This window comes from Ciona intestinalis, chromosome 7, assembly GCF_000224145.3.
Source record: "Ciona intestinalis chromosome 7, KH, whole genome shotgun sequence".
NCBI lineage: Eukaryota > Metazoa > Chordata > Ascidiacea > Phlebobranchia > Cionidae > Ciona > Ciona intestinalis.
This window is the reverse complement of record NC_020172.2, coordinates 5,939,870-5,954,190: the sequence shown is the minus strand read 5'-3', so window position 1 is coordinate 5,954,190 and position 14,321 is coordinate 5,939,870. Positions and strand designations below refer to the sequence as shown.

At 36.6% G+C, this 14,321-nt stretch overlaps 2 protein-coding genes and 1 long non-coding RNA gene across 3 annotated transcripts in view; 2 read left to right on the top strand and 1 right to left on the bottom strand.

The window, feature by feature from the left end:
- LOC100175588 (intraflagellar transport protein 52 homolog) overlaps nucleotides 1–1,364 on the top strand; it is a 6,790-nt gene extending 5,426 nt beyond the window's left edge. Inside the window, exon 13 of the mRNA XM_002126562.4 lies at nucleotides 860–1,364. Coding sequence (XP_002126598.1) covers nucleotides 860–895 — 36 coding nt within the window. The 3' untranslated portion in view covers nucleotides 896–1,364. The remainder of the gene's footprint in view (nucleotides 1–859) is intronic.
- A 3,955-nt stretch (nucleotides 1,365–5,319) lies between these two features.
- On the bottom strand, nucleotides 5,320–14,313 carry LOC113474341. The gene is made up of 3 exons (XR_003396004.1): nucleotides 14,049–14,313; nucleotides 6,946–7,046; nucleotides 5,320–5,510 (listed from the first exon to the last, which is right to left on the bottom strand). It is a non-coding gene; the product is annotated as an uncharacterized LOC113474341 (long non-coding RNA).
- The window catches only part of LOC100177921 (tyrosine-protein kinase Fgr-like), a 7,920-nt gene continuing 1,863 nt past the window's right edge, over nucleotides 8,265–14,321 (top strand). The window contains exons 1-11 of the mRNA XM_002126504.5: nucleotides 8,265–8,524; nucleotides 8,818–8,917; nucleotides 9,124–9,222; nucleotides 9,795–9,898; nucleotides 10,535–10,684; nucleotides 10,969–11,127; nucleotides 11,782–11,915; nucleotides 12,129–12,251; nucleotides 12,570–12,723; nucleotides 13,230–13,361; nucleotides 13,625–13,788. Coding sequence (XP_002126540.1) covers nucleotides 8,332–8,524; nucleotides 8,818–8,917; nucleotides 9,124–9,222; nucleotides 9,795–9,898; nucleotides 10,535–10,684; nucleotides 10,969–11,127; nucleotides 11,782–11,915; nucleotides 12,129–12,251; nucleotides 12,570–12,723; nucleotides 13,230–13,361; nucleotides 13,625–13,788 — 1,512 coding nt within the window. The 5' untranslated portion in view covers nucleotides 8,265–8,331. The remainder of the gene's footprint in view (nucleotides 8,525–8,817; nucleotides 8,918–9,123; nucleotides 9,223–9,794; nucleotides 9,899–10,534; nucleotides 10,685–10,968; nucleotides 11,128–11,781; nucleotides 11,916–12,128; nucleotides 12,252–12,569; nucleotides 12,724–13,229; nucleotides 13,362–13,624; nucleotides 13,789–14,321) is intronic.

Genomic DNA, 14,321 nt, shown 5'->3' with positions numbered 1-14,321 from the left:
ATACGTGGTAACTGGTAAGCAGGCACGAGGTGTATGAAACAGAACACCCGTGTTATAACAACTGTCGTTGCCATGCCATGTGAGGATAAATAAGTTACATACGTGGTAACTTGTAAGCGGGCACAAGGTGTATGAAACAGAACACCCGTGTTATAACGACTGTCCTTGCCCCACCATGCGAGGATAAACAAGTTACATACGTGGTAACTGGTAAGCGGGCACGAGGTGTATGAAACAGAACACCTGTGTTATAACGACTGTCATGCCCCGCCATGCGAGGATAAACAAGTTACATACGTGGTAACTGGTAAGCAGGCACGAGGTGTATGAAACAGAACACCCGTGTTATAACGACTGTCCTTGCCCCGCCATGCGAGGATAAACAAGTTACATACGTGGTAACTGGTAAGCAGGCACGAGGTGTATGAAACAGAACACCCGTGTTATAACAACTGTCGTTGCCATGCCATGTGAGGATAAATAAGTTACATACGTGGTAACTTGTAAGCGGGCACAAGGTGTATGAAACAGAACACCCGTGTTATAACGACTGTCCTTGCCCCACCATGCGAGGATAAACAAGTTACATACGTGGTAACTGGTAAGCGGGCACGAGGTGTATGAAACAGAACACCTGTGTTATAACGACTGTCATGCCCCGCCATGCGAGGATAAACAAGTTACATACGTGGTAACTTGTAAGCGGGCACGAGGTGTATGAAACAGAACACCTGTGTTATAACGACTGTCGTTGCCCCGTCATGCGAGGATAAATAAGTTACATACGTTGTCATAACAAAACAATTTCTTTGTTACAAAACATGTGATTATGATGTCATAATACCCATTGTTACAACAGGCGGAAAATCCCGAAGATCAATTTCTACCCGAGTGACAATGAAGTTATTATGATGTCATAATTGACAACAATCATCATTGTGACATTCATGATGTCACAATAAACTGGAAATTTTAACAAAATATTTGAAAATTACGGTAAAATGTAAATGTAGCTAACACAGACACCAAACAATAAAACACAGGGGAGGCAGGGATAGTTAGACACACAATCCTGTGAAACAAATCTAACTTATTGTTGTAATGTTTGCTGATTAATGCAGTGTAAAAAATAAGAGGTATGTCTGTCCACCCTGCCACCCCAGGTTTGGTGCCTATAAGTGCTACTGCTATCTAGTGGCGGAATGTTAAATGTTAGCATTAATGTTGTGTCTATGTTTGCTGCTTGACACACAAAAAGTTTAAATTTCAATGAAACTCAGTATTTTTACTTCCCAGAGTTTTAGTTACGTTTCTTTGACAGACTGTGTTTTATTTTTGCATAAATAAAGTAGTTTAAGATTCTATGATATGTTTTTTGTGGATGTCCTGTGTTAAAGTTCGTAATGGATCTTAAAACTAATGGGAACTTGAAGCTAAAGCTGTCTCAACTTTCCATAAGTAATTTTTTACCTCATTTTTCGAGACCTGGTATTTTTTATCTGTCTTGTTCAAGGACAGAAACTCTCACAATGGTAGCAAGCATTATGTATGGCTGACAATTTGGACAACCCATTAGTGACCACTGGGTTGGAGCAATTGCCTATAAGTGTCTTGCCCAAGGACACATATGCCCACAATGGTAGCAGCATCGAGCCTTGAACCCAATATCCCCTGGCCTAAAACGCGTGCTTCAACCATTACAACATACATGTATATATAGCTGTGGTATTCCCCATTGTTTGATGAAACCCATGCCAGCTTCAAGTTGTCGTGTGGTTAAGCTGGAACAACTCAATGCCAAGCATAGAGATTTAACAGAAATAGAGATTAAATAAATAGGGATAAAAGACATTTCAGAAAACTTAGGCATAACCAAACTGTGAGCATGAGGTGTATGAATACACCATGTGTGTCTGGTGTATAAGAAGACACCCATGTTATAACTTGACAGTGAGCATGAGGTGTATGAATACACCATGTGTGTCTGGTGTATAAGAAGACACTCATGCTATAACTTAACAGTTATTATGAAGTATATGAATACATTACCACATATACGCATGTAAATAACCTTGAGTCATAACCAACAAAATATAAATCAACTACAATATTTAATTAACATGGTATAACTTATACATAGTTAACATACATACAATATATACATCATACCCCAAGAGTAAATACATTAACATTGCAACTACAAGCAAGTAACTTAATCTATTGTTTTCATTGTTACTCTAATGAGGGCATTGTTTGAACAATGACATTTGAACAAAGAGGTTTATTACACAAGTACTAGTTTCTCAGTGAGTTGTGAACCTGGTATTTATAGAGTGGTATATCACCTTAGGGCTTAGGCAGTAATTGATATCTTACGGGTAATTTTACAAAGTGCCAACAAAACAATAACCTTAAATTGGTTGCACCATTTTCACAGGTGTTTATGAAAGTTAAGTATTTAAAAGGTAGTTTTACAAAGTGTTTACAAAGCAATAATTTTGTCTTTACATAAGTTAAGTTGTATTTGATCAACAAATCAGCATTTTTTCATTTACAATTTTTTGTATAAATCAAGCTGTGATAGCACTTAAACAGATAGTTTTAACTGGGCATCTTACATCAGTGCATAAAACAAACAAACTGTTTGTTTGGTGAGGTCAATCATTAAGCTAAAGGGAACTAGTTTCATTTTGAATAAGGAACTGCAACTCAACGAAAGACTTTCATTTTATTATTGCCAGTAACCTGGAAGGAATACAATAGTTTGAATGTAGAGCTTAGCATTTGGTGTATAAGAAGACACCTATGTTGTAACTCGACAGTGAGCATGAGGTGTATGAATACACCATGTGTGTCTAGTGTATAAGAAGTTGCCCATGTTATAACTCGACAGTGAGCATGAGGTGTATGAATACACCATGTGTGGCTGGTGTATAAGAAGACACCCATGTTATAACTCGACAGTGAGCATGAGGTGTATGAATACACCATGTGTGTCTAGTGTATAAGAAGTTGCCCATGTTATAACTCGACAGTGAGCATGAGGTGTATAAATACATCATGTGTGTTTGGTGTGTAAGAAGACACCCATGTTATAACTCGACAGTGAGCATGAGGTGTATGAATACACCATGTGTGTCTGGTGTATAAGAAGTTGCCCATGTTATAACTCGACAGTGAGCATGAGGTGTATAAATACATCATGTGTGTTTGGTGTGTAAGAAGACACCCATGTTATAACTCGACAGTGAGCATGAGGTGTATGAGTACACCATGTGTGTCTGGTGTATAAGAAGACACCCATGTTATAACTGGACAGTGAGCATGAGGTGTATGAATACACCATGTGTGTCTGGTGTATAAGAAGACACCCATGTTATAACTGGACAGCGAGCATGAGGTGTATGAATACTTAGCCTTTAAGTACTCCCATGAAACAGGTTGACCCAGTGTCTTTAAAAGGTCAAAAAGTCAGCATGAGTCGTGACTTTATAAATATACGAGTCAGCGTAATTCTGTCTCACAAGATAACAATGCACATCTACAACACCAACATTATTACATCATAAGATGACAATCGGTATCAGAATTATTGCGATTGTTATGTAATAATTAAAACAATACTCACTGCTGCAAAAGAAAGAGGTGTATGACTCAATTGGTTTTGTATGACGCACACACACACACAAACACACACACACGCATACGCATACACGCACACACACACGCATACCTACTTCCTGCTCAAATTTTATGCCTAGCCACATCAAAGCAACACACATAGTGGGCGTATGTCATAGGAATTAACTATGTTATGGAATTACGTTTTATTTTATCACTTTTTTGCAGAGACTGATGATGTCATTTAGGTGAAATATATCTCTTATGGTAGTATTAGTTAGACCTGAATTTTGTCAGCTATGTAATTAGTATCACTTGCTGCTTATTTAGGAGTTGTGAAAATATTTGCAACGCTGGTTGACAGGTAAATTGACAAGGAAGATTTATTGTTTCTAATTTGAAGTTTTACAATATTTCGTCTCTTTTAAAAAACCTTTATGTTATTTCGTAAATTCTAAAATGCAAAACAAACGCATTGTTTAAACAAAGGATATTAATTGTTACATCATATTTGTCTCTTAATTACTTTGTTTGTTTTTGTTAAAATTTAAACTTAATCGTTGGTTTTAGTTGCTGACCTAAAACAAAACTTTATTTCCTTGTTGTGTAACAAGGAAGTAGTATGATGTCATAATGCTCGTTTGCAGGTGTCAGCTGTTTTGTAACAATCGCTCGGTATAGACACCTAACAGCAGTGTAAAATCTGGGGTGACATTGTTAAAATACAGTTACACTCATAGTTGTCAAACATAGGGAACCTCATTGATTAATGTGGTGAATGCAATATACTTTGGCTCTGCTTGTTTGTATAGACACCTAACAGCAGGGTAAAATCTGGGGTGACATTGTTAAAGTACAGTTACACTCATAGTTGTCAAACATATAGGGAACCTCATTGATTAATGTGGTGAATGCAATATACTTTGGCTCTGCTTGTTTGTATAGACACCTAACAGCAGGGTAAAATCTGGGGTGACATTGTTAAAATACAGTTACACTCATAGTTGTCAAACATAGGAAACCTCATTGATTAATGCGGTGAATGCAATATACTTTGGCTCTGCTTGTTTGTATAGACACCTAACAGCAGGGTAAAATCTGGGGTGACATTGTTAAAGTACAGTTACACTCATAGTTGTCAAACATATAGGGAACCTCATTGATTAATGTGGTGAATGCAATATACTTTGGCTCTGCTTGTTTGTATAGACACCTAACAGCAGGGTAAAATCTGGGGTGACATTGTTAAAATACAGTTACACTCATAGTTGTCAAACATAGGGAACCTCATTGAATATGAAATATGTGATTGTTACATCACACCTAGCATTGTTTGCATATAATAAGCAATATGTCCCCACAATAACATCTGGTTTTGTTTGAGTTAAATAAACTGACAAGCATGTATTGACTGTGGGGTCAGTTTGGTATTGACAATGTTGTTAGTTTCATTTTCTCTATTTATTTAAAATAATTCAAATCAGAGAATGTAACGTTATCTTTAATATACAGTAGGGTGGGGGAAGATGGGACACCCTTTTATTCTATTTTCTCATTCCATTTGGTAGTAAACAAAGAACATTCAAAGAATTATAAAACTGTATCCTCACAACTCCCATAAACCGTTGTTAATTGTTTAAAACACCATCAGGGATTCAGGGTATTTGGATATTATTGATCAAGGTGGCCCATCTTGCCCCACCCTACTACAGTGCACATGGGTTCTGTTTCATAAATTATTGTAAATTATAAAAAGTTTCATAAAACATAATTAGAAAATCTATTGAAGCAAAATGTAGACAGACATACATGCAACACAAGCTCAACTAATCAATGGGTAAAATATATTTACTATTTTACAAGTTTCGCAAACGTATATTATTTAATATCTGTGAACAGTAATTATGAATGAGTGAAATTTATTTCGTCTCTTCGGTCACGATAACGAAGAACAAGAGAGTTGATAAAAAGCGAAAAGACAGGTAGTAACGGTAAAACAACAGTTGTTAAAACACGCTTATTGATAAAAAAGTAAGAAATTGTTTTTTTGGATAAAAGATGTGACCGTTGCACCTTAAGGACAATACAATGTAATTATGGCAAAGATTTTCAAGTCAGAGACATAACAAGTAGAAATCTCATTATTGTGTAATAATAATCGTAAGACAATGTTATTGTTAGGTAATGCCTTGTGTATTGTTTGTTTATTATCTAAACAAAGCACCGGATAATTACTTATGATGTCACAATACCAAGATTGTATCTAAAGTTATTCTGTATGTTGGGTTTAACAGCCAAACTTTTATTTGAGACTTTTACTCAAGTAGTTTTTACCCATAGCTTGCTTTAACGACTGTTGTTTCGCTGCTAATTTCCTTCTCTTTGTTATTTTAATTAATTTGATCTTCGCTATCGTATTTGAAGCGATAAATAAAACGTATGTTATGATACGTTAATTATAATTATGACGGAACAATAAACTGAATCCAAAACTCGTTGTAGGTGGTTTATTGGCCATTGTGATGTCATAACATCCTGTGTGACGCACGGCAACCAGCGTCGGCACGAACATTTTTCCAACAAAACGTTTAATGTCATTCACACTGCTCATTGTGACATCATAGTTTGTGATTATTTTAGGCGAAAGTTAAACTACATGATAGGTGTAGCGACCACGCTTATTTTTCTGTTAAATGTAACTTTTTTTTTAACCGTAACGTGTTTTAACAACTGTGGTTTTGTCGCTATATCCTGTCTTTTTGTTTTAAATATTTCTAAATCTTCGCGACCGTAATCGAAGAGATTAATAAAAGTTATTATTATTTTTCTACGATTATTTTTTGTTGGTTTTTGTTAAATTTGTTTAAGTATGAATTTATAACCACCACCGTTCAGGTCTGTTGTTACAACAACATTTTCTTGTTATTTAGTAGGGTAGAGAAAGATGGCATAACTTTAGCACATAATATTCAAATATCCTGATCGTGTTTTAAACAATTAACAACGGTTCATGGGAGTTGTGAGGATACGGTTTCACAATTCTTAAAATGTTCTTTGTTTACTACCAAATGGGACAAGAAAAGTATAAAAGGTGTCCCATCTTCCCCCACCCTACTATATTATAAAGAACAGAATTATTTTACAAATATAGAATATATATGGTAGAATATGTGTTAATGGTATACATTTTAACCTACAGTACTATAAATTAACAAAAATTCAGTTAAAAATACTTTTAAAACTTTTATGTTTTAAAATAATTATGAATATAAACTTAATGAAAAAGTTAAAACTCCAAAATTCGAGTTATACATCAGTACCTACTTTGCGTTGAATGTAGTTGATTCAAACCAGCTTGAATGAGTTAACATTCATCAAAACAAGGAAATGGCTCAGATCGGCCAATGGGAGCTCGTGAGTGAAAGCTGTAATAGAGAAAGTAGTTTTAAAGTTTAAGGAAATGAAATGCTAAGAGGTGTTATTGATATAAGGTTATTGTTTTGTTAGCACTTTGTAAAAGAGTAAATTTAATACAAATGAACTTATATAAACACCTGTGAAAAGTTTGCAACCAATTAAAGGTTATTGTTTTGTTGACACTTTGTAAAACTAGTTGTCGAAAATACTGAAGTGTCGGTCAAATACAACTTAACTTATATAAACACCTGTGAAAAGTGGTGCAACCAATTCAAGGTTATTGTAAACATAGGTGTCAATCCTACATAAACACAGGGGAGGCAGGGATGGTTAGGCACAAAATCCTGTGAAACAAATCTAACTAATTGGTTGTAATGTTTACTGTTTAATGTGGTGCAAAAATCCACGGTTGGCCTGCCTACCCTGCCAACCCAGGTTTGGTGCCTATTATCGTGACAACCACATTCAAACCACCATTTTTCAGACACTTGTCATTAAGGGAATCCCCACAAAGAAGTTTATAAGCATAGTGTTTAGCGTTCTAAATATAACTTGAGTACCAGACATGTTTTGCTTCATTGGAGCTGACAGTAGAAAGCCAAGCCTTAAGTTGCTATGTGATTGTTCAGGCTCATTATACTGTAGCAGATGTTTCTACTTGGTGTGTTTGGGGATGTTGCAAGAATTTTAATTTTGAATATTAAGGTTACAATTATCAAGTATAGACTCATTATACTATAACAGATGTTTCACCAAGTCTACTCAGTCTTTTACAAGCACTGATGATGCCAACAGTTTTTGGTGTATGTTATACAAAAATCTTAATTATGAATATCAAGGTTACAATTATCGAGTATAGACTCATTATACTATAGCAGATGTTTCACCAAGTCTACTCAGTCTTTTACAAGCACTGATGATGCCAACAGTTTTTGGTGTAAATTATATTCATCATTAAAACTTTGAGGCAGTTTATATATAGTCTAGACACTTACTAATAGAGACCTGATTCTATGGTAAAGCCATACAGCATGGCAGGCCAGAGTTGGCCCATTGCCCCATGTGTTAAAATGATGGTGCTAACAGTTGTTAAAATGATGGTGCTAACAGTTGGTGTATGTTATACATAAACTTAATTATAAATATGTGTACGGGTATATTGTATATATAAACATTAGACAGCCATTTTGTGCTACTGCGAGTCGCAACATTTCAGCTACCACTTCATTCTAACAATCCCTTTATTACATCACAGCTAGGATATAATAATAAATAGTATTGTGACATCACAATATGTTCCGTCGTTGTTTCGGTTGCCTCTTCTGCAAGGGCACCGACGACACCCAACAAAATGCCCCCGCCCAGGCCCCAAACATGCATATGTCATCTATGCCTTACGCACAAGGCGTGCAAAACCAGGCAATGGCACCAGCTTTCCAAACAACTATACATAACAACCCAACGTCCCCAATCTCCATGCAACCTCGTAAGTGTTTGTGTTTATTTTTTTACTTTGGTCAGATTTTTAACTGACCCTCTTTCCCACACTATCCATATGGTGTTTCAAAGACTGTTGTTTTGCTGTTGATTCCCTTCACTTTGTTCTTTAAATAACATGATCTTCGCTAACGTTTTCGAAGAATTTAAATTATGCTACGTTATTATTAGACCTAAATATGACTTTAAAACATTCGTACAATATACAAACCCAAAAAGCTGATTTAAATTTATATACCAACACATGCTTACTATACCCATCTAACCCATACCCCCCCACAGCCCCAGGGTCGTTGAAATACGTTGCTATGTACGACTACGATGCAAGGACACACGAAGATCTTTCCTTCCGAAAAGGGGAAACACTTTTCATTTTGAACAAGTTCGTAATTTATTCATGTCATATTCAGCCAGGACAATAACCCTGAACTTAGGAGTAATGGGATATAAAAGATATAGTAGGGTGGGGAAAGACGGAACACCTTTGGCACATAATATCTAAATATTCTGATCAAGTTTTAAACAAATTATTATGCCTCATAATCTGGTTCATAAAATATAATTAATTAAATATTTCTTAACCAACAGTGAAGGAGATTGGTGGCAAGCACGATCAGCAGCGAGCGGACAAGAAGGTTATGTGCCAAGTAACTATGTGGCTCCTGCTGGGGGGCTGGACTGTGAAGAGTAAGTAATGTAATGAGTTTTGTGGTTCAAATGTCTGTACATGCTGTTGCTTGTATATTACTAATTACTATGTGCCGAGTAACTATGTGGGGCCTTCTGGGGGGCTGGGTTGTGAAAAGTATTCTAGTGTAATAATGGTGTTGTCGATACAAGAGTTTGCGCATGTTGTTGGGGTGTAATAAGTATTGTGCATTAACTTGTAATATATAGAGTAATCTCCCAAACATATTCTACTGCAGCAGCTTATTATGCAATTTTATAAAGTAATGTCCAAAAATTTAAAAAAGATTATATTCTAACCCAATGTGCAATGTAGATGAACCTAAGGATATTTCTTGTGTGTATGCATATTCAAATCTGATAACCCTTGAATCTGATAACATGTGAGGCTTTGCATATCTGAGATGTGTAACAACACCCCATACGCATGTGACTTTGTACATTCATGCATAACATACCAACACCCCATGTTATGCCCCTTGCCTGTGTATGTGTCGCAGCAATCATCTGTATAAACACACAGATTTATGTTTAACATGAACTTTATGCTAAACAACACCCCAAACACACAGATGGTTCTTCGGCAAGATCAGCCGCAAGGAATGTGAACGAAAACTAATCCAACATCGAACTCCAAGAGGAACCTTTATGATAAGAGAGAGCGAGACAGCTCCTGGTAAGATTATGATGTCATAGTGATGTCATCATGATGTCAGTGTGATCTCATGATGATGTCATCATGATGTAAGAGTTTTTTTACTCACTGGGCATATCACTTTATTACTTTAAAAAATGCACAGTTTTTCAGCTGTAATGATATAGTGATGTCATGATGATGTCATAGTTTAATATCACAACAGTAACCTCTCAGTTGCCAGTAGGTGGCCACTACACAATATAGTTGCGAGTGGGTGCGTGGGATGCCTAACAAACTATCACGAATATTTGTATCTAATATTGGTTAAGTGCGATACCGAGGTCATTCGTAAAGTATTTGGACTAATGTTTGAACTGACCAGGTTTTCATTCTCTCTTTTATCGTCCCATTTGGTTGTAAACAAACAATATTTAACAATTGTATATAACCGTATTCTCACAACTCTAAAAGAACGTTGTTAAATATGGGATATTATGTGCTAATGGTATTCATTTTACCCCACCTCAATATACTATACACAACGCCATTATACCTACACTTAGGACATACATGGTTTTACTTTACCCTACACTGTAATATAAAATTTATTTACACTATTTACACCATAGGTACATACTATTATGACATACTATATACAACTTATCAACACCATAGGCACCTACTCCCTCTCCATAACCGACCAAGACCAAGGGAAAGGTTCAACAGTGAAGCATTATCGCATCAGACAATTAGACAATGGTGGTTATTACATCACAACTCGAGCTCAGTTCCAGGACTTGGTTGGCCTCATCAGTCATTATCAAAGTATGTATGATGTCATAATATGTATGTATGACAACACAAACTTCCATTGGTCTTGCTACCAGGCAGAGTTTAATACATAAATTCCTCTGATATATTAATCTCCAATTTATAAAATCGTAAATGTTATATATATGACACAAATGTTATTATTTTTAAACGATAAATCATAAAAGGCAATTAGTGTCATATAAATAAGCTCTGTTATGTTGTATTGAAAACGTTTCAAGCTGTATTATTGCTTTGTTGGGCACCCACCGGCCAAGTTTATAATATTTTACAAACAGACTCGGCGGACGGTTTATGTTGTCGTCTCACCAACCCGTGCCCCAAGAATGAGAAACCGGAGACCTCGGGCATCGCACCCGACGTTTGGGAGATCGATCGCGAACAACTTACACTACAGAAGAAACTTGGAGCTGGGATGTTCGGGGAAGTATGGAAAGGTGGGTGGGGGGGTTGTATTCTATAGGGAGTTTGTGGGAGTGGGGTATAATGAGGGTTGTATGTGGGGGTTGGGGGCTTCTATTCATATGGGTAGGTCCTACAGTGAGGCATGTCATGGGACCTGGGATTTAGGCCTGAGTTGGCCCATTACCCCAACATTGTATATGCACATTCTATTCTATATGGGTGAGGTCCTACAGTAAGGCACGCCATGGGACCTGGGATTTAGACCAGAGTTGGCCCATTACCCCAACACCCAGGGTGCTTTAACCAATCAGTAACCACGGGGTCAAAGCAATGTCTTTTAAATGGCTTCCAAAGGTTACATACATGTTCATTGTACAGTAGGGTGGGGGGGATGAGACACCTTTTAACTCTATTTTTTCGTCCCATTCAGTAGTAAACAAAGAACATTCAAAGAATTATAAAACTATATCCTTACGGCTTTCATAGACCGTTGTTAATTGTATAAAACACGATCAGGATATTTAGATATTATGTGCTAAAGGTGTACCGTTTCTCCCCACCTTACTGTATATCGAGCATCGAATCGGTATCATTTGGTTTCCATGCAAGTGCCTAACCACTGAGCCATGTCACCAACTTTAAATATACATAACAAGACACAGCCTGACCAACACGTACATTCACAGGTTTATGGAACAGCACTACTGAGGTTGCTATCAAGACACTGAAACCCGGCACCATGTCCCCTGAAGCTTTCTTGGAAGAAGCAAAGATTATGAAGATGTTGAGACATGAGAAACTTGTCAATCTATACGCTGTGGTAAATATTATATGCGTATATGTCCTAGTGTGCAACTATGTGAAAGATATACCGAGTTCAATGCTCGTAATATGTGTCTTTGGGCAAGACAATTAACAGTAGTTTCTCCAACCCAGTCGACACTAATGGGTTGTCCAAATTGAAAGCCAAACAGAGAAAAACAAAAATCACACAAATATAATTTCATTAACCAACCAATAACCTTTCACCCAGGTATCTTGCGAACCGATATACATCGTAACTGAGTTCATGTGCCATGGAAGTTTGCTTGATTATCTTAAAGATGGAGCAGGAAGGCATTCAAACCTGGTAGATCAGATTGATATGGCTGCCCAGGTAACTAACATTAATTGTTTGCATCATCAGTGCTTGTAAAAGACTGAGTAGACTTGGTGAAACATCTGCTGTTTCTACTTATTAAGTTCTGTACTACTGCTTTATTTATAAGTGCGTTTTAACGACTGACGTTTTAACGATACTTTCCGTCTTTTGTTTATATAACTCAGATTTTAGTTACCGTGACGAAATGAAAAAAAAATAAACATTTATTCATTTATTTTCCAATCTATTTTACAGAACTAAAAAGTTCAAAAATGAACCATCGGTTACCATGATCATACAGCCAAAATATTCATTCATTTAAATCTATAACAGATTGCAGCAGGCATGGCATTTATTGAACGCAACAACTACATCCATCGTGATGTGCGAGCTGCTAATATATTGGTGGGGAAGAATCAAGTTTGTAAAGTTGCCGACTTTGGGTTGGCTAGGTTGATTGAGGATGATGAATATAATGCACAACAAGGTGATGGCTTGGTCTAATTATGTTGTCATTCTATTGAAAAACTTTGCTGGATATATAAGACTGAAAGAGATCATTTGCCAGTTTTTCATAAGTGATCTGACATTTTGTCTGCCTATTTGTGTTTGATTAATCGTTGTGAAAACGAAACTCTGCCTATTTCCTTGTTGTGTAACAAGGAAGTAGTATGATGTCATAATGCTCTGTTGCAGCTGTCAGCTGTTTTGTAACAATCGTGTTATAATCCCTATTGTGGCCACATAATAGAAAAAGAAATTTAAATTTCCTTACTATCTGTGTACATAGGTTTCACACTTAGAAATTGTCGTAAAACCGAAATTTTGTAAAAGTAGGCTGAACAGCAGGTAATATCTGTTGGGCAATGTTAAAATGGATTGTGACATAAACACCTATTGTCAGGTCACTCTAACATTACAATATGACCATTTAAGTGTTCCCTCATATTTCCTAGCCTACACACCCCCCTTAACTTAACCCCACCCCCCCAGGTTCCAAATTCCCCATTAAATGGACGGCCCCTGAAGCAGCAACCCACGGAAGGTTCACAATCAAATCAGATATCTGGAGTTTTGGGATCCTGCTCACTGAGATTGTTACTAAAGGAAGGATCCCTTATCCAGGTTTGTGGTGCATATATGGCTTGTGATGTCATATGTGGTTTGTGATGTCATATATGGCTTGTGATGTCATATATGGTCTGTGATGTCATCTATAGTTTGTGATGTCATGGATTAGGCTTGTCCTAGGCTGGGGTAATAGGCCAACTCTGGCCTAAATCTTAGGTGCCGTAGCATTTAACCTTTCAAATTAAATCCTTTTAAATTTAAGGACACTCTTATTGACGTTTTTTTACCCCAATACATTCTAACCCCCCACCCACCAGGTATGATGAACAGAGAAGTGTTAGAAAGAGTGGAGACCGGCTACAGGATGCCCAAACCCCCCATCCAACCCCCACAACCCCCATGCCCTGACTCCTTATATGAACTTATGCTACAATGCTGGCACCGAGATGATATGCAAAGACCAACATTTGAATATATACAGGTAATGTAACTTGTATTCCCTGGCTATACTTGTGTGGTTGATTGTAACTTGTGTTCTGTTTCATACTCCTTGTGGATTTGCGATCCCAACTTTGTTGGTGATTGTTTTTTGGCAACCCAAAATCCTTCAAATATGTTACAAGCTAAAATATGCATTTTCTTTATAAAAATGCTACATTATTACATAAACAAACATCATATAAACACAAAGATATGTATGATGTCATAAAAAGGAAGTGTTTTGTCACACACACAACTTACATGGTGTAGAAATGTTTCTTATGATGTGCCAACGGTGGGACTTGAACCCAGATCCCCTCACATTTTGCATATGCACCAATGTCCATAAAAAATAGGTTGCCTGATTGCAATCTTGTCTTTTTCCGAATATGTCGTATTTTAGCTCAGTTTTAGCAGTATCAATTAGCTTTACTCAACTTAAAACATTTTCTGTAACAAAACAAAACATTGTTGACATTTGAATACCAACATAAACACAACTTCAGTTAAACTACACTTATTTCTTTTATTTTA